Source organism: Arachis hypogaea, chromosome 8 (genome assembly GCF_003086295.3).
Source record: "Arachis hypogaea cultivar Tifrunner chromosome 8, arahy.Tifrunner.gnm2.J5K5, whole genome shotgun sequence".
Classification (NCBI taxonomy): Eukaryota; Viridiplantae; Streptophyta; class Magnoliopsida; order Fabales; family Fabaceae; genus Arachis; species Arachis hypogaea.
This window is the reverse complement of record NC_092043.1, coordinates 50,747,535-50,765,849: the sequence shown is the minus strand read 5'-3', so window position 1 is coordinate 50,765,849 and position 18,315 is coordinate 50,747,535. Positions and strand designations below refer to the sequence as shown.

At 35.6% G+C, this 18,315-nt stretch overlaps 2 protein-coding genes, 1 long non-coding RNA gene and 1 pseudogene across 4 annotated transcripts; 2 read left to right on the top strand and 2 right to left on the bottom strand.

Annotated features, from left to right (window-relative positions):
* Nucleotides 1-134: 134 nt before the first annotated feature.
* Nucleotides 135-5,969, bottom strand: LOC140174915 (uncharacterized). The gene is made up of 3 exons (XR_011865060.1): nt 5,792-5,969; nt 5,361-5,445; nt 135-2,029 (listed from the first exon to the last, which is right to left on the bottom strand). It is a non-coding gene; the product is annotated as an uncharacterized lncRNA (long non-coding RNA).
* Nucleotides 2,154-3,824, bottom strand: LOC112705492 (U-box domain-containing protein 9-like; annotated as a pseudogene).
* Nucleotides 5,970-6,282: 313 nt separating the features above from the next.
* Nucleotides 6,283-11,700, top strand: LOC112708175 (F-box/kelch-repeat protein At3g23880). Of its 2 annotated transcripts, XM_025760346.3 has the most exons (3): nt 6,292-6,546; nt 6,617-10,193; nt 10,266-11,700. In XM_025760346.3, exon 2 carries the CDS (start codon nt 6,620-6,622, stop codon nt 7,898-7,900), a length of 1,281 nt encoding a protein of 426 aa, XP_025616131.1. In that variant the 5' UTR covers nt 6,292-6,546; nt 6,617-6,619; the 3' UTR covers nt 7,901-10,193; nt 10,266-11,700. The 2 variants fall into 2 exon arrangements, with proteins under 2 accessions (XP_072057902.1, XP_025616131.1); XM_072201801.1 differs by having other exon boundaries at nt 6,283-10,193.
* On the top strand, nt 10,269-11,516 carry LOC140174764 (F-box/kelch-repeat protein At3g23880-like). Its single transcript, XM_072200277.1, has one exon. It carries the CDS (start codon nt 10,269-10,271, stop codon nt 11,514-11,516), a length of 1,248 nt encoding a protein of 415 aa, XP_072056378.1.
* Nucleotides 11,701-18,315: the final 6,615 nt, after the last annotated feature.

The window sequence follows — 18,315 nt, the reverse complement described above, 5'->3', positions numbered from 1 at the left end:
TCAATAGTGAGTCTTCTAGAACACCAACCAAACCAAGGTAGCAAGCTCCTGCTCACGGAAAGGAACAAAATCAAAGAGTATTTGAGCAACGAGCTACTCCTCTGATTGTCACCAACGCTGCCAAACATCACCAAGAAATTCTTGCTGGTCCGCTGCATCTTCAATATTAGCTCCGTCTTCAACTTTTTCAATCTTCTTTAGTTTATTTAATTATCTTATCTCATCTGTGAGTGAAATACCTTAGAAAACCTTCTCTTTCTTTTGTTCGCTCTTATGTCCTTCACTTTGGACAATATTTGTTTATTCCTCTTCAGATGAATAAAATAAATTGGATGCTTTAAAAAAAAAAAGAACAAGCACTTAGTATGAGCAATATAAATCTCAGGCTTTGTTTTTGTTGGAAAAAGTATTTTTCAGACCTTGGTAGACCAGATGGAAGGATGCCATTTCAACGGCCAAGATGATATTCGTACGACATTTATTAGAAATTATGTATTTGAATCAAAGTTTGATAAAATTACTAATCGGTTTAACTTGGACTTGGTCTGGTTTAATTTGAGTGTTAAAATTGCAAACCGGTTCAACTCCCTAATTAATAATTATAATATGCGGTAAGTTTGAGTGTTCCAATGACAATTTTGTAATTTTAAAATTAAAATTCCATTTTTGATATTGCTTTTACTCTTGAGAAGGGATCTTTGAAATCGAAGGTCACATCGGTTAGAGTTTTGGAGTTTCTCGCCGGCAATTTTCAATCCAAACGGTGGAAGCGTGCAAGTAGAAATGCTAGGCTTATTATTGTAGCAGCTCGTGAAGCTTCTGAACGACGGAGCTGAGGAGCTTAATGGTGTCATTTTGTCACTTTTGGCTTCGGTTTCGATGTCTCAGTCAGCGAAAGCCGAGCTTTTCCGTTCGAAAATTTTCAAGACAGTTTCAAAGACATTGCAAAGCACCGCCTCCATCAATTTCATGGCGGGAAAGTGCCTGAGAGTGCTAACAGTGGTGGCGACATGTGCTGATGGTAAGACAGCGATGAACAGAGATATTTCGTGTGCTGCGGTAGTGGTGAAGAGACTGGCGAAGGCAAGAAAAGCAGCAACCGAATACGTGATGGCAGTGCTAAGGATAGAACCGAAACGGTGGCACAATAATGCAAAGATCACTTGAGAATGTGTGCCTGGATTTGATTATGGTTATTGAAAAATTTTTACCGCACACTATGCAATGTAACTATTGATTAGGGAGTCAAACACTCCTGCCAAATGTCAAGCTTTGGTTGGATAGTCAATACTTAGCTACCTTTAGTTATAGGATACATGGCCACCACAGAAGCCACCTTTTAAGAAATACAACATATTGTCATGGTGATCTCTTTACATATGAGGTGGTGATTTTTAGTTCAATGAACAGAGCTTCTTGCTGAATGTTCTTAAGGATATTCTCTCAAACGGAAATGTTTTGTATCATAAATTGTAGGAATATGAAGACAAATTAACAGTGGTGAAGATTGATCATGATGCGAACCCTAGGCTAATCGAAAAATACAAAGTTTATGGCCTACCAACATTGATCCTCTTTAAGAATGGGCAGGAAGTTCCAGAAAGCATGAGAGAAGGTGCAATCACCAAAGTTAAACTTAAAGACTATGTGGATGCTTTATTGGAATCAATCTCAGTTTCGTAGACACGAGTCAAAATTCTGTTTCCCTCTCTCAGTTTGCCGGATTTCTACATTCTTGAGTCAATTGTGTAACATAACTTGCAAATACAGGATGTTGTGTTTAAGTAAATTTGTGACTTTCTATCCCTTTTTGGATTTTCCTTTGTTGTTTGATTCAGGTGTATAAATTTCTTCTCCTTTGACTGAAGTGTAATTGGTAATTTTGTTAAACAATCAAGAGGCTTAATGTAATAAGGGTTGTAAAATTTGATGTTATTACAAAATTTTATTCCACAAAATTAGAAGCCTTAAATGAGTAATTCAGAACTCTATCTGCAGCACCACCAGGATCCCCAGCACTGCTTCTTCTCTGCATGAATGAAAATGATGTTTATACAAAGTTATAAACAATTGTGGAAGTAGCAAATAATTCAATATATTAGAAATGTAACTATATATAACTCACTTCAATGTTAATAAAGCAGAGTAATAGATTGAAAAGCAAAAATGGTATGGCATAAAGGTAATTGAAGTATTACAGTGATCATTGTTCCAAAAGAGAAAAACCCAAATATTTAAAATAAAGATCTTATAGGACATGAACAAAGGCCATGCTATAGTATCTTAATCTCAAGGAAGCTTAAAAATAGACAAATTCATCTTAATCTCAAAGAAGCTTAAAAATAGACAAATTCATAGGGAAAACGAACTTCTAAATTATTGGACTAATATTACAAACATAATGGCAGCATCTTTCACAGCTAATGGCTGTCCCTCCTCTAAAAGGTCAAGCAAATGTTTGATGGCTCCAGACTTTCCAATGATGTGCTTGTTGGAGTCAAGAGCCGATAATGTGAAAATGGCTGCTGCGGCATTACTCCTTGTTTGAATTGTTCCGGATTTCAAGGCATCAATGAGAAGAGCAATGACAGTTGGATCCTCTCCAAATACTTTCTTATTATCGTCATGAATCGAGAGATTTAGAATAGTTGTAATCAAGTCCTCATGGAGATCGGGGTGAACATGAGCCGTATTAGGCGATAATGGACTGAGCAACTGCGGAATCACACTCCCCAAAGAGGGTTCTAAAGGAAGGCATTCTTTTTGTTAGGAGGCGAAGCTCTCTTGCAGCTTCTTTCCGATCAGGGACAGACAATGATAGCTTATGAAGTAATGAATCCAAGTGGTCTCTATCCGCATTACTTACTACTTGGTTGATGTCCTGAACCGGCTTTGGCATCTCAATTGCATGCTCTTTACACCACTGCGCAATCATGTCCCAGACCAAGTAACTTGGAGTAAGATTAGTGTGAGAAAGGACTTGTTGGGTTTGAGGGCATGTTCTGTGCCCTTCATCCAACTACCCCTGAATGTATGTCCGATTATAAGTCTGCATTTGGCAACAACACATCAATGAATGAAAACACCACCCCAGATTTCTACTCTCTTGTTACAACTATTGGAAAGCTCAGCCTCAGAGCCATTATTCTCCCAATGCACACAATAACCTAGTCTCAATCTATGAACAAATCCAAACAAGAACTAAACATGCAGCCAGTGCACCCCAAAAAAAATATGAAATTGATCTCACTAATGGATCAAAACTCAAGGAATGAGTTGAAAAGGGATGATTTTGATTCCAAGGCACAATCCATAATTCTGTATTACGTCAATAATTGGAACCACTCTGTTCTATTTACCATTAGCAGATAAAAATAAATAAATTTACCAACAAATAAAATAAAAAATACAGAACAATAATGAACAGAACAATTGGGTTGTCGGAGAGGCGAGGAACATGTGGAAGCGGTTAGATGCCTAAAAAGGAAGAACATAAAAAAAATAAAAATAAAACAACGTGAAGAGAAAAAAAAAAGTAAATAAAATTGAAGGGGAAAGGAGGAAAGAGTGACCTGTCCGGTGGCCAAGATAACAGGATCCGTCATCAACTCGGTGGAAATGGGGCATCGAAATTCAGGAGGAACGGGGAAGCTGAAATCATCGAAGGATGAGGGAGATGCTCTCTTCAAATCCCTAAGAGTCGATAGAGTGGCGATGGCGTCTTCAGCGTGGCGCGTGGTGTAGTCATCATCCTCCACGATGGCCTTCACCAGCCCCCTCAGCTTCTCCTTCAATTCCGCCGCTTGTGTAAAAGGAAGGATGTTTCAGGAGCCATCAATATGCTGAAGGAGATGCGTGCTTGTGGGCATGAATCGTGGATAAAACATTTAATGGATTCTCGCTTCCTCCCTGTCATTTTGTTTTTTTTTTTCCGAAATTTATCCCTGATCGCTACTTTTGCCTATTTGTGAACCGATCCCATGTTTCTCATTAATTTACTTCGTTACTTGGTCCATTAAGGATCAGAAAATACTTTTCCTACCAAAAAAACGTCCTTCCTTTATATACTTTAACAATTTCATCAAGTTGATATTGTCTATATTTAGTTCAAAGATAAAATCATTGATGGCCATAGTAAAATCAGATGTTCTACTTTTTTCAGAAGCCTATTCTATGTGATGATGGTAAGAATCCATCAGATTTCCATTCTTGAGTCAGAACCATCAGAGTTTGAATATATCTCGGTTGGCTGGTCCCAAATGATTGCGGAGTCTCACAAAGTACCGATCTACATGGCAATGCAGAATTTGAATATATTTTATTTTTTTATTAAAAGTTAACAAATACACTAAATAAATGAAAAATAAATCTAGCTTAAACATTGAACACCCTTAAATATCTATTATTCATACCTGTTTGATTAAATTAATTACCTCTTTATTTCACACCATCGTTCCTGAAATCTGAACCTTCTTTTTACCCTCATTTCTTTACCACATGTGTTGAGAAGAACTTAATGGCCAAAAAGTAAACTTGGACAAATAATCAATCTTCTTTAATAAGAACACACCAATTCTAGTCCGAGACCATTTGGCGAAGATTCTCCTTGTCCCTCGTGTTGGCAATCAAAAAAATATTTGGGTTTACCGGCAGTGGTTCAGAGATTAAAGAAAGTAACATTTAACTACATTAAAGATAGGGTGTGTCAGAAATTTAACCATTGGAAGAGGGCTCTATTGACGCGAGGCGGTGGCAACCGCGATACCATATACACACTAAGTTGCTTCAAGTTACCGGAGACACTAATTGAAGAGATTCAGATAGCTATACTCCAGTTTTGGTTGGGGCAGAAAAGATCAGAAAACAGGATGCAGTAAATCGGATGGAAGATTTCTTGCAGACCAAAAATGCAAGGGGGACTAAACTTTAAAGATTTGAAAGCTTTTAATCTTGCCATGCTCGCAAAGTAAGGTTGGAGGTTAATTTCCAGACTTACTTCTCTCATCAATAAAGTGTTATAGAGCAAATATTATAGATATTCAAGCTTCCTAAGAGCAGAGGTTGGTAATAACTCATCATAGGGTTGGAAGAGTATTATCGAGGGAAGAAAGGTGCTAGAAAAAAGGTATACTATGAGAAGTAGGAAGGAAATTTAACATCAGAGAAGACTCATGGGTGAAGGATTATGGTTTAATTACTCCTACTACTACCACGACAATGACTGCTAATATAGAATGGGTTTCACAATTACAGCATTCAAACAGAACATGGAACCAAAATTTAATTCAGTCCAATTTCAATCCAGAAATAGCTACAGCAATAATCAACACTCCAATTCATGAGACAGAGGATAGAGTTACCTGGATGCTGGAGAAAGGGGGCGGCTTCACTGTGGCTTCAAGATACAAATTAGCCTTTAACTTCTACCACCCACCAACTGAATACCTGCCAGAACAATGCAAAAGAAAGGACTTATGAGGAGCATATGAAAAATTAATTGTCAACCGAAAATAAAAAATTTGCTCTGGAAACTGATGCACGATGGACTCCTTGTGAAATCAAGGTTGAACGCCCGAATACAATCCATCGAACCCTGGTGCCCAAAATGTAATCGGTCACAAGAAAGCGTTTTTTATTGTTTCTGGGAGTGCCCAAATGTGACTGAAGCTTGGAAATGTTCAAATCTGCCATGCAGATTCAAGCTCGAGAACCATGGAAGTGGTGGATTCAGCTGGAAAAAGAATTGAGAATAGAGAAAAATCCGAATGAAAAAAGAGCAGTAACAGCAAACCTCTTATGGCAAAATCTGGTTAGCAAGAAACGCCTGGGTATTTGAAGGTAAAATCACCCCTTCAAGAACTATGGTGGAGATGGCCAGAAAAAGTGTGTATGAGAGAATATGAGACCCTTGAATTTTTACTTTACCTTTTCAGTTTCTTTATGCTTAAGTCATTTTATTAAAGTTGGAACTTCCTATTTTCTTTATTATAATTCTGCCTGTAGTCCAAATTGGACCAATTTTCAATAATAAAATTACACAACTTTGATAAAAAAAATGAAAAACAAATCTTTCTTTATTGAGAAAATATTTTTTTATAGACTTTAACAATTTGATCAATATAATATTGTCTATGTTTAATTCAAAAATAAAACCTTTGATGGTCACTTGACCATAGTAAAATCAGAACGGAATAACGAATATAATTGTAATAATATACTATGAAAATTAATTAATTAAAAAATAAATTATTTAGAGAATGAGTTATAAAGTCTCTCGATATTTATTTCAGAGATCGCGATTTCGAATCTAACTTTAGAAAAAAAAAATTTAAAATTCTTTTTTGAAAAGAAGAAAAAAAAATTCTCAATATATATATATATATATATTAGAAGGAGATCAGATAACTGGTTAACTAGTGAAGTAACATTGGATAGATCCGGATTCCGAAGTTCCAAAATTTCATCGAAGAAGTTGCGGCAGCCCCGTGCCTCCTTCCCTCGTTCCCTGCTGACCGCCGTCTTCCTCCTCCTCTATCTCATCTCAATGTATGTTTTATCTTGAGAGCAGAATTGTTAGAATTATATTGTTTTTGATTTCTTATTCCTGCTGTTGTAGAGAATGAAGAGGGGTCCCATTCCTGATGATGATGATGATAGTGTTGCGAGGAAGGGCAAGGTTGTCACAACCACCGAGAGGTGGCCGGAACTGCTCCGCTGTACCACCACAAAACCACCGCCTATCATTCTGGACGAGCTCATAGCGGAAATCCTGCTGAGGATTCCGGCAAGGTCTCTTGTTCGATTAAGGAACAGCGTCTGCAGTTCATGGAGAACCCTAATTTCCAGTTCCCAATTTGCCAAGGACCACCTTCGACGTTCAATGGCGGTGGATCCAGCCTTGACCCACCCACGTATTGCCTATTATAGCTCCAGGTACTCATACCCCACAATCGGAGTTTTCTCCATCCGATCTGTGTTCGAGAACCGTCCCCATGAACCCACCAAAGTAGTTGCCTATGAAGGACGACGCCACCTTCGCATGATTGGCTCTTGTAATGGATTGCTGTGCTTGCACGATAAAGAGCGTGCCATGCTGTGGAACCCCTGCACCGGATTCACATCTCAGCCGCTTGAAATTGGTGGTATCTTCTACGTCTGTGGATTCGGTTATGATCATGTGAACGACAAGTATAAGCTTTTCCTCGTTGAGGAAAAGAAATCAGGTGGATCTGTCACCAGAATTTTCACATTCGGCCCAAAATGTACCTGGAGAACAATTCAGGATTTCCAATATAACAAAGCTATTCTGATGAATATGGTAGGGCTTTTTGTAAGTGGCATTGGCACCCTTAATTGGCTTCTTTGCGGTCTTACTAGTTTTGTCGCAGTTCTTTCCCTTGACTTGGTGAAAGAGACTTATAGTCAGTTTTCGCTTCCCAGTAGGGATTCAGATGATGCTCTCAGAGTGTTACCCCGACTGGGTATCTTGAGGGGTTGTCTTGCTGTTTGTTATGAGACTAAGAAAACTCATTGGACTCTCTGGATCATGAAGGAGTATGGAGTTCCTCAATCTTGGACTAAATTGGCCATAATCCCCCACCACCCACTGCTCGTTGAACCTCTTTCATGTTATGCATTAGCGCCTATGTACATGTTGAAAAATGATGTTCTACTGGTGATGTCTCCTAGTGGCAAGTTTGTTTTGTGTAACTTAAATGATGGCACCATAGATTTTCCTAATTTTGACAGCTCCGCTGATGGCATGCCCCAACTCCCTCCTTTGTCTTGGTGTTCAGCCGGAAGGACCTTTCACATCTATCATGAAAGCTTAGTTTCACCCTCGCACTTTGGTCTTCCAACTTGCTCATCTCAAATGCGGTTATTTAAGCCAACCCTATAATCTCTTAAGCCTATTCATTTGCTGAAGAATATCCTACACGGTCTCTTGAATCCATAACTTTATTATCATTAATGTGGTTCCTTGTTTTTTGGTATTTTTTTAATAGACTGATAGACTCTGGCTTCGATTTAGTTAGAATATGTTGTTAACATATACCGCCTGTATAAGTTAAAAGACTTAAAATAGAAAATTTGTTTCAATATAATAACTTTTTTTTTTTTGTTGATGGATTGGACAACCCCCAATTCTAAGTTACAATTTTGAATCTCTTTCCGAGTGTCAAAAGCTTATAGTTGTGCAAACTTCGCAAGACTACCTTCGGGTGGTATTGGACTTCACATTAAATAGTAATTAACACCACACAGAATAGATAAGTCCCCAGCTGTTCTCAGTTTGCCTCCTATGCTGCCAGAATGCCTCCCTTTGCAGGATTGTTCTAATCTCTTGTGGTTGGTATAGCAGCAATTCTGATTCTAAAAGGAGGCAACCACATTAGCTTTTAGACCATTTCATAAAGGAGGCCTCTTCTTACGCAATGCACATTCTCCAGCTGCACAAATAGGGAACAGAACAATTAAATTCAGAAGTAAATAGGACAACAAGATCAGCTCTCACAACCATGCTTCTAGAGCCGTAGTACGGACAGGTTCCCAAGGTTTGCAAGATCTTCAATATCCAAGGGTCCTCGTTCATATACCTCATTCTTGAATTCATGTTGTAGTTTTTGTTTTCTAAGCATTGGGCAACCAGAAGGGGTCTTTGTTCTGCGTGTGTGTGCACCTACTCTTATGTTCTGCAAGTTCAAGAGACATTAGTGCCTAGACAATTCTATCTTATTTATTCTTGCCACAAAAGAAAAGGTACCAACGCCAAGCAGTGACTAATAGATAGGAAACTTAGTTCCACAATTAGACATTAAGCATAGAAGTTAGTATTGCTTATATTTTCATCTCAATTTTATACTTCTAAATAAAACTATTTCTCTTGAATCCTTAGCCAAGCATGCCTTATTGAATGAAGACATTCTCAACATTAAGTTTCTATGTGCCATTTTTCAAAAAAACAGGGATATACCTTCACTCTTGTAGCTTCATTTTTCTTTTTCTTCTGGAGTTCCAAGCATCGCCCATCTATGTGTGTGGAGTTTCCAAGTGAAAGCACATCTATGGTAAAATACAAATATTTGTTGTTAGCCATTTCAGCTTAATCAAATAGAATTGGGGTAAATGTTGACAAAACTGAAAAAAAACTGATTATATTTTATTAATTAAAAATCTAATTTTTAAAATTAAAATTAACTTTTTTTTATTTAGGTTTTTTTGAACAGTACTAGAGTTAGTAGATTTTGTGATTTGTAGTAATTAATTAGTTATTATTAATATTTTTAATAGTGTAAAATTATATCTAATCGTATAACATTACTCATTTTTCTTTTCCTGATAAAATAATAGTCAGATTTTAATAAAAGTGTTGTTTTTTAGATTTTTTCTTTTAAAAAATATTTTTTCCTTTTATTCATATAAAAAAATTATCCTTATATTCAATAAAAATATTTATTATTTATTTTTAAATTTTATTTTATTTTAATCATAAAACAGAAGTTTACCTTAAGATTTGATTTATTAATCATTTGAAAAGATTGGTGAATAATAATTAAATCATCATCTCCTCTGATTTGAAGGAGATAATAACCAAGGAAATAACCGCTTCCTTGTGTCTTCTATATGTGAAGAGTCTCCTACCAGTAGTACAGGAAGTACTTCATCTACAATCTACTAATAAAAAATTATTATTTTTTAATTGTTTTGTTAACATTTTATTTTTATTATTAAAAGTTAACAAATACACTAAAAATAAATGAAAAGCAAAATTTTTTTTATTGAAAAAATATTTTTTTATAGACTTTATCAATTTGATCAAGTCAGTATTGTCTATGTTTAATTCAAAGATAAAATCTTTGATGGTCACTTTAACCACAGGAAAATCAGAACCGAATAAGGAATATAATTGTAATAAGATATTATGAAAATTAAATAATTAAGAAATAAATTATTCAAAATTATTTTTTGAAAAGAAAAAAGAAAAATATGTTGGAATATATCAGAAGGAGAGATAAGATAACCAGTTAACTAGTTAAATAACATTGGATAGTGACAAAAAAAAAAAAAACATTGGATAGATCTGGATTCGTCGGGAGTTCCAAAATTTCATCGAAGAAGTTGCGGCAGCCCCGTGCCTCCTTCCCTTGTTCCCTGCTGACCGCCGTCTTCCTCCTCCTCTATCTCATCTCAATGTATGTTTTATGTTGAGAGTAGATTTGTTAGAATTATATTGTTTTTGATTTCTTATTTCTGCTTTGTTGTAGAGAATGAAGAGCGCTCCCATTCCCGAGGGGTGGCCGGAACTGCTCCGCTGTACCACCACAAAACCACCGCCTATCCTTCTGGACGAGCTCATAGCGGAAATCCTGCTGAGGATTCCGGCAAGGTCTCTTGTTCGATTAAGGAACAGCGTCTGTAGTTCATGGAGAACCCTAATTTCCAGCTCCCAATTTGCCAAGGACCACCTTCGACGTTCAATGGCGGCGGATCCAGCCTTGACCCACCCATGTATTGCCTATTATAGCTCCAGGTACTCATACCCCACAATCGGAGTTTTCTCCATCCGATCTGTGTTCGAGAACCGTCCCCATGAACCCACCAAAGTAGTTGCCTATGAGGGACGACGCCACCGTCTCATCATTGGCTCTTGTAATGGATTGCTGTGCTTGCACGATAACGAGCGTGCCATGCTGTGGAACCCCTGCACCGGATTCACATCTCAGCCGCTTGAAATTGGTGGTATCTTCTACGTCTCTGGATTCGGTTATGATCATGTGAACGACAAGTATAAGCTTTTCCTCATTGAGGAAAAGAAATCTGGATCTGTCACCAGAATTTTCACATTCGGCCCAAACTCTACCTGGAGAACAATTCAGGATTTCCCATATAGACTACATGACCCCAATAACAAGGCTATTCTGATGAATACGGTAGGGCATTTTGTAAGTGGCACTGGCACCCTTAATTGGCTTCTTTGCAGCGGTCTTACTAGTTTTGTCGCAGTTCTTTCGCTTGACTTGGTGAAAGAGACTTATAGTCAGATTTGCCTTCCCAGTAGGGATTCAGATGATGATCTCAGTGTGTTTCCCGAACTGGCTACCTTGAGGGGTTGTCTTGCTGTTTGTTATGAGACTAAGAAAACTCATTGGACTCTCTGGATCATGAAGGAGTATGGACTTCCTCATTCTTGGACTAAATTGGCCATAATCCCCTGCCACCCACTACTCCTTGATCCTCCTTTAAATTCTGCATTAGAGCCTATGTACATGTTGAAAAATGATGTTCTACTGGTGAATTCTCCTAATGGCAAGTTTGTTTTATGTAACTTAAATGATGGCAGCATAAATTTTCCTAATATTGACAGCTCCGGTGATGGCATGACCAAACTCCGTCCTTTGTCTCGGTGTTCAGGCCCAAGGATCTTTCACATCTATCATGAAAGCTTAGTTTCACCCTGGCACTTTGGTCTTCCATCTTGCTCGTCTGAAATGCGGTTAGTTAAGCCCAGCCTATAATCTCTTAAGCCTATTCATTTGGTGAGGAATATCCTATACTGTCTCTTGAATCCATAACTTTATTATCATTAATGCCTTGTTTTTTCGTATTTTTTTTATAGACTCTGTCATCAATTTAATTAGAATATTAGAATATGTATTTATCATGAAATGCTATATAACAATGGAAGAGTTTTAGGTATGATATTTTAATTGTTGATCTGAATTATAAAAAAAATATATAATATATATTAATTAAAATTAACTGTTAAAACAATTGGAATACCGATATTTTCAGGTACATCTGATAACTTTCCTATAATAATAGAAAAATTACCAAAAGTATCCATAAAGTTTACGAACGTTGACAAAAGTACCCATAAACTAAGGAAATTAATGATGTACCTATGGAAGATGGGTTTTGTATGACAAAAGTATTTAAATCCTAATTTTTTTGTTAATTTTTTAATAAAATTCTCAACTTCCACTCACTTTTTCAACCTTCCATAACCCAACTTGTACCTTTAAAACCTTTGTCATGGAATCTAAAACTTCTCCTATAATAGACCAGGCCAAAATCAATGGTGGTGGTGGTGGTAGAGGACTTCGACCGATTTCTAGCAGATAAATTTAGTATGATGAGCTCTTTTCCATTTTTTTCACCAATCCCTTCACACAAAGAAAGCCCTCAAATTAAGAAAAAAAGGAAAAAACAAATGAAACGATTAAAAACTCCTCAAATTAAGAAAAAAAAAAGGAAAAAACAAATGAAACGATTAAAAAATGTTCCTTTATGATTCTTTCTCTGATTCTTCATCGATATTGATTGATTCTTTTGTTAATCTCGGCGCTGCAATCCTCTGTTGTGTTATTATCCAAAATTTCCACCATAAAAGATTCATTTCATCTGATGTAGGAGTAGTTTTGGATTTTATGGCAAGTTTTAAAGGTGCATGTTGAGTTATGGAAGATTAAAAAAGTGAGTTGAGGTTGAGGGTGGGGATAGTTTGGGAATTTTATTAAAAAAATAAACAAAAAATTAGGATTTGGATACTTTTGTCATACGTAACACATTTTCCATGGATATATCATTAATTTCATTAGTTTATGAATACTTTTGTTAGTGTTCGTAAACTTCATAGGTACTTTTGGTAATTTTTTCTAATTTTTAATATCTAGATGTTATACTAGTAAAATATTAAAAGTAAACAAACTTTAATTTTAGTTTGACCCACAAAACTTTAATGCATGTCGAAGATTGATTTTATATATGCTTGAATTCAAAATTTTGATTCAATCCAACGACAATTAAGGAGAAAAGAGTTATTGACCCTTTTAAAAATGTTAGTAACACTAGAGAAAAAGTCCTAGCAGAGTCATCTCTCTCATTTATAGAATTATGATTTAAAAAAAAAAGAAAAAGTGTAAAAAGCAAAACCAGAGAGACAAAATTTTAATTATTAATTTAAAAAAAACGGGGTTTAATTTGTAAATATTTTTAAGTGGATTAATGGTACTCTCACATAAAATGAGGAGTAAGAAATTCATGGCCTATGATTAGAGCCAAGTATTATTTACCTTAGAGAAATAGCCAACCATGTGGCATCCTAGATCATCACATTCACACAAAACATAGAACAGAAATAGGTCTACATCATAATAGAGGGTCTTTTGATCAAGAAACAACTTTGCCAAATAACACAGATTCTGGCCATAAACCTTGTTCTTCTTCCCGTCAACCTGTTTAGACATAGAACAATAATTAAAAGTAATCACATCGTTGCAAGAATTAAGGAATTGAGTTTGGATATAAAAAATATCAATCATAGTGGCCTAGGATAAAACTTACCATAAGAGGAGAAAAATGAATAGATGATGAACTTATATTAATAATAACAAAAACATTACTGTAAGTATACCTCAAACATTGACAGGGTACCACTTCTGTATATTTTATCACCAGGGGATGCTTACAATCACATTTTTTCTGGACGGAACAGGAACCAATGTTGTTACATGGGCTCAAAAAGGCATATAAATTATACATATGATATGATGCAAAGTTCTGATTCAATCAAAAACAAAGGGAAGGAAAAATTGCAATTCCTATTCGAATTGTGTTGGTTTGGTTAAATCAAAGGAACAAGTCTTTTTTTTTTTTCAGAAAAAGTTTTCTAAGTCAAGTCAGATATGAAATCTTCACACAATCAGACACCAATTAATAATCACAAATTTTAAAGAAAAATTCATTGTGCTTGTTGCCAATTGCAATGTTTAGTTAAGGCAATGCATTTTCTTTTACACCCTTAATCTGCCATTGAAGTGAAGTAGTTGTTTTATTTTCTTTTCCACCCTTAAAATAAACATTGCGGTGCGAAGACGGCAGAAAATCTCCAAATACACAAAAATTGCCATAGAAAAAGCAATAAAACAAAATAACGTAAAATGAAACCTGAGTAGTTCGCAGGGACAGAGACGAAGTACACAACAATACAGAGGGACTGGGAAGTGTGGTTTGGCGGCAGAAAAAGGAGTAGTGGCGGTGCTGAGTGCAGGCAGCAACAGCGCGACGGTGTAGGCTGCAGAGATGTGACAAGAATATGAACATTAGTGGAAAAGCCCTAGCAGAGACATCTCTTTTATCTCTGAAATTATGATTAAAATGAAATTTGAATAGTTCGCAGGGGCAGAGACGAAGCACAACAACGCAAAGGGACCGGAAGTATGGTGTGGCGGCAGTAGAAGGAGTGGTGGCGGTGCTAAGTACAGGCAGCAACAACAACGGTAGTAGCTGTAGTAAGAACACAAACATTAGAGAAAAAGTTTTAGTAGAGTCATCTCTCTCATTTATGGAATTATGATTAAAAGAAAAAGAAAAAAGTGTAAAAAACAAAACCAGAGAGGCAAAATTTTAATTATTAATTTTTTTAAAAATAAAAAAACGGAATTCAATTTGTAAATATTTTTAAGTGGGTTAATAGTACTCCCACATCAAATGAGGAGTAAGAAATCCATAGCCTAAATAATATAGTACACATACCATGTTCTGACAAAAAGTTTAAACCTTAAACAATGACCGTCACCATTATCCAGTGATATATATTAGAAACTAAGAAAAAAATTGTAAATACATAATAGAAAATATAAATTTATTTTATTTAATATTTATTAATTCTAACAATAATTAGTAAATATTAAATAAGATAAATTTAGACTATTTTTGTTTTTGACTAATTTTTTTTAAAATATTTTCGATAATCTATTTGCTACTTTTATTTTCCCTAACTTGTAAATACATAATAAAAAAATATAAATTTATTTTATTTAATATTAATTAATTTTATAATAATAATTAATAAATATTAAATAAGATAAATTTAGACTATTTTTAACTTTTTTTTTACTAAATATTTTCGATAATCTATTTACTACTTTTATTTTCCCTAACCTTTTGCATATTTCTATATGTTATTGAAATGGAAGATTCCTTTTGTAACCTTAATGGGGTCGACCATCCATGTCTTTTGCTTTTCTAGTTTTCTTTATTAAAGCAATAGTTCATGATTTTCTTTGCTTTTCTTATGGTCTTTGCTGTAACTGGCTTCCCAAAAAAAGCTATAAAACTTGACCAATGATTCTTCTTTTTCTCATCATTTCTACTTTTTACCAAGGTTCTGAAAACTGAACCAATTATCGAACCACTCTAATTACTGGTTCACTGATTTATAGGTTTAACCAGTTCAACCGTGGTTGAATCAAAAAAACTGTTTTATAATAAAATAATAAATAAAATATAAATAAACACATGAAATTTATTTGAACTATAAATTAGTCATTTTTGTGACTAACTTTTAATTTTAAAATCTTTTTGATAGATAATTTAGAAAGTACATATGTATCTAGCTTTAGGAATTATTTGATCAACACTGGACTTTACTTTGTATTACAATTTACATGTTAGAATTTAAGTAGCCTTTGTTCTATATTAAATATTTTGGATTTAGAGATTATCCTTTGATGATAACCAAGCAAGAATTGGAGTTTTAGTTGTTCCATCAACCATTACAATATTGTGTCTTCTTAACAGTGGTTGTGAATGAATTCACTGAAAATGGTTCACAGATCATAATCCACTTTTATCTGTCAAAACAAAATTGTTAGGCTTCTCAAAATGAGCATGATATCAAAAAATAATACATGGAAGGAGAATAACTTTTACAATGAATCCTAGCGTAGGAGGGTCTCACTCTAGTAGAGTATAAACAATAAAGTAACATAGTTTCATTAATTCTGAAACCTTCATTTATTCACAAGAACATAAAGAACAACTCGGTTGCTGCGATAATCAGGATGCCACAGATTTTGATCAATGCGACCAATTCTGAAATTGTTCATTGCAGCTTCTAGGAAGTACTCAAGAATGGTATCTGAAACCAGTAAAGAAAAAAAGATCTCAGAACTTATAATACTTGTGAGGATTAGGGTCCAAAAATGAAGTTAAAAGAAACAAATCCTTCACCATTTCGAAGCTCGCCAGCCAAAAAGATAGTTGTATTAGGCCCAAAGAGCTGCCCTAGCGTCTCTAGCAGATTGAGTTGATAATTCATTGGTATATTGACTCAATCTTGAAACATCTTATAGCACTCTTTATCTTTATATACCAAAATGGATCTTTCTTAATCATGTCAAAAGTCAAACTATAAGAACTAATTTAAAAGAAAATAAATGACAAACTATATCAGTTCATCATGTCACAAAATCCAGTTCAGTTTAGCAGGATCAGTTCAGAGTTCATCATGTCACAAAATCAAAGAGCTACTTAATCAAACTCATCAGGAGACAAAGACATGCAACAGTTATTCAATGATTCAATCAAACAATCACAACACCACCCGAGATGAAAAAAAGTTAAAAAAAGCTCCCAAGATTAATACTTGGGTGTATTATTGACCTATGTTGCCTACTGGAGAAAGAACTTCTTGCCTTTTAGCAGAGAGCATGTGGGTCTCCTTCACTTTACTATTTCTCTTTTTTAGGAGGAAGATTTCCCACAACGAAAGACCAAGAATGGCCTCTTTGAAAGAAGACGACAGACATGCTGGGAAGGAAAAGAAAGGAGATGTGGCCTAAGTAGGTACAACAAAAGGTACTAGTATGGGCGCAATATGCGATTGAAAGCTCTTCTTTGGCAGGTTTCATGATTTGCTAATCCGATCTTGTAAGTTGGCTTATCTTAGGCCACCGACTGAGAGGCCAAAGTGGTTATGTGAATGGCTCCAATGACAGCTATAGAGTAACAAATCCATTTTTAGCAATAATTTCAACAACACAAAATCAATTATTTGATTTCCATTCACAATTTCACATTCAGAAATTAAAAAAGCAGCAACAGAGTATCAAATCCATTTTTAGCAATAATTTCAACAACACAATCAATTATTTGATTTTCCTTCACAATTTCACATTCAGAAATTTAAAAAAAACAGCAACAGAGTAACAAAAATCAATTATTAATTACAAAAAAAAAATTAATACCTAGGCTAGAAGCTGGATCCTGGAAGGCTGGAACAGGGCAGAGCTGGCGAGGGTGTGGAAGTGGCTGGGGACAGTGGCTAGGAAGACAGTGGCCGACGTGGTGGTGTGGAACAGAGCTGGCACCGGCGAGAAGTGCCTGTGCGACGGAGGCAATAGGCGAGACCGGCGACGGTAGCTTCGATTTTCGAAGCTCAAACGGCGGTGGCTGGACGGACGTTGCGCCGTTGCCTTCGAAGCTCGAAGTTGGGACGGCGGCGGTGGCTGGACGGACATGCGCCGGCGGCTTCGATGAGGTTGAGACGAATTGGGGCTACAGTCTGGACTCTGGACGGCTGCTTCGCGTTGTGGAGGCTGGAGACTAGAAGGAAGAGGGGTTAGGGAACTTAGGTAGTGTTTGGTGGAGAAACAGAGACAAAAAAACTGAGACTGAGAGACAGAGACTAAGAGACAGAGATTGAAATAAATTTCAGTATTCTGTTTGGTGTAAAATGGGAGACAGAAATTGAAACAAGAATGAAACTCTAATTTAATTTGCACAAAGGATAAAATTGGAATTAATTAATTGAAATGAGGGTATTTTAGGTTTAAAATGTTATTAAAGTTTTAGTCTCCATCTCTAAAAATTTTAGTCCCCTGTGTCCCTACTTTTTGGAGGTACTGAAATACTGAAATTTTGGAGACAGAGACAGAAATTTTAATACCAGTATCTGAACCAACAAACATGATACTGAGTCTCAGTCTCTTAGACTCAGTCTCAGTACCTCAAAACAAACGCTACCTTAGGGTTGCCATCCCTGCACAACAAAACGCAGCATTTTTGTTAAGATTCAAAAATCGGCCGGGTCACGGTTCGGTTCGACTGACCAGTTTTTGGCCGGTTCAACGATCCAATGGCGGTTTTCAAATGTGCCTGTTTTGCCTTCTATCCGAACCGTAATTGATAGCGGTTCGCGGTTCGACTGTCCGGTTCAAACCGATTTTCAGAACATTGCTTTTTAGTTTTTACTATCCTTATGTTTCATTAATATTATTTTAATTAATATATTTTGGATCAACTATACTCTTTTTATTGTCAACGAATTATAATTCAAATCACATAGTCTTTCCATATTCACCTAGAGATGGCGGGTTCGAATTTCACTTTTAACTTTAGAAAAAAATATATTCTTTTTACTACTCATGATAAATAAATAAATTAATAATAAGTATTTAGTATTTTCTTTACTTAGTAATTATGAAAATTATTATAAATATTACTTAACAAAATTAAGTATTGTTTTATCAA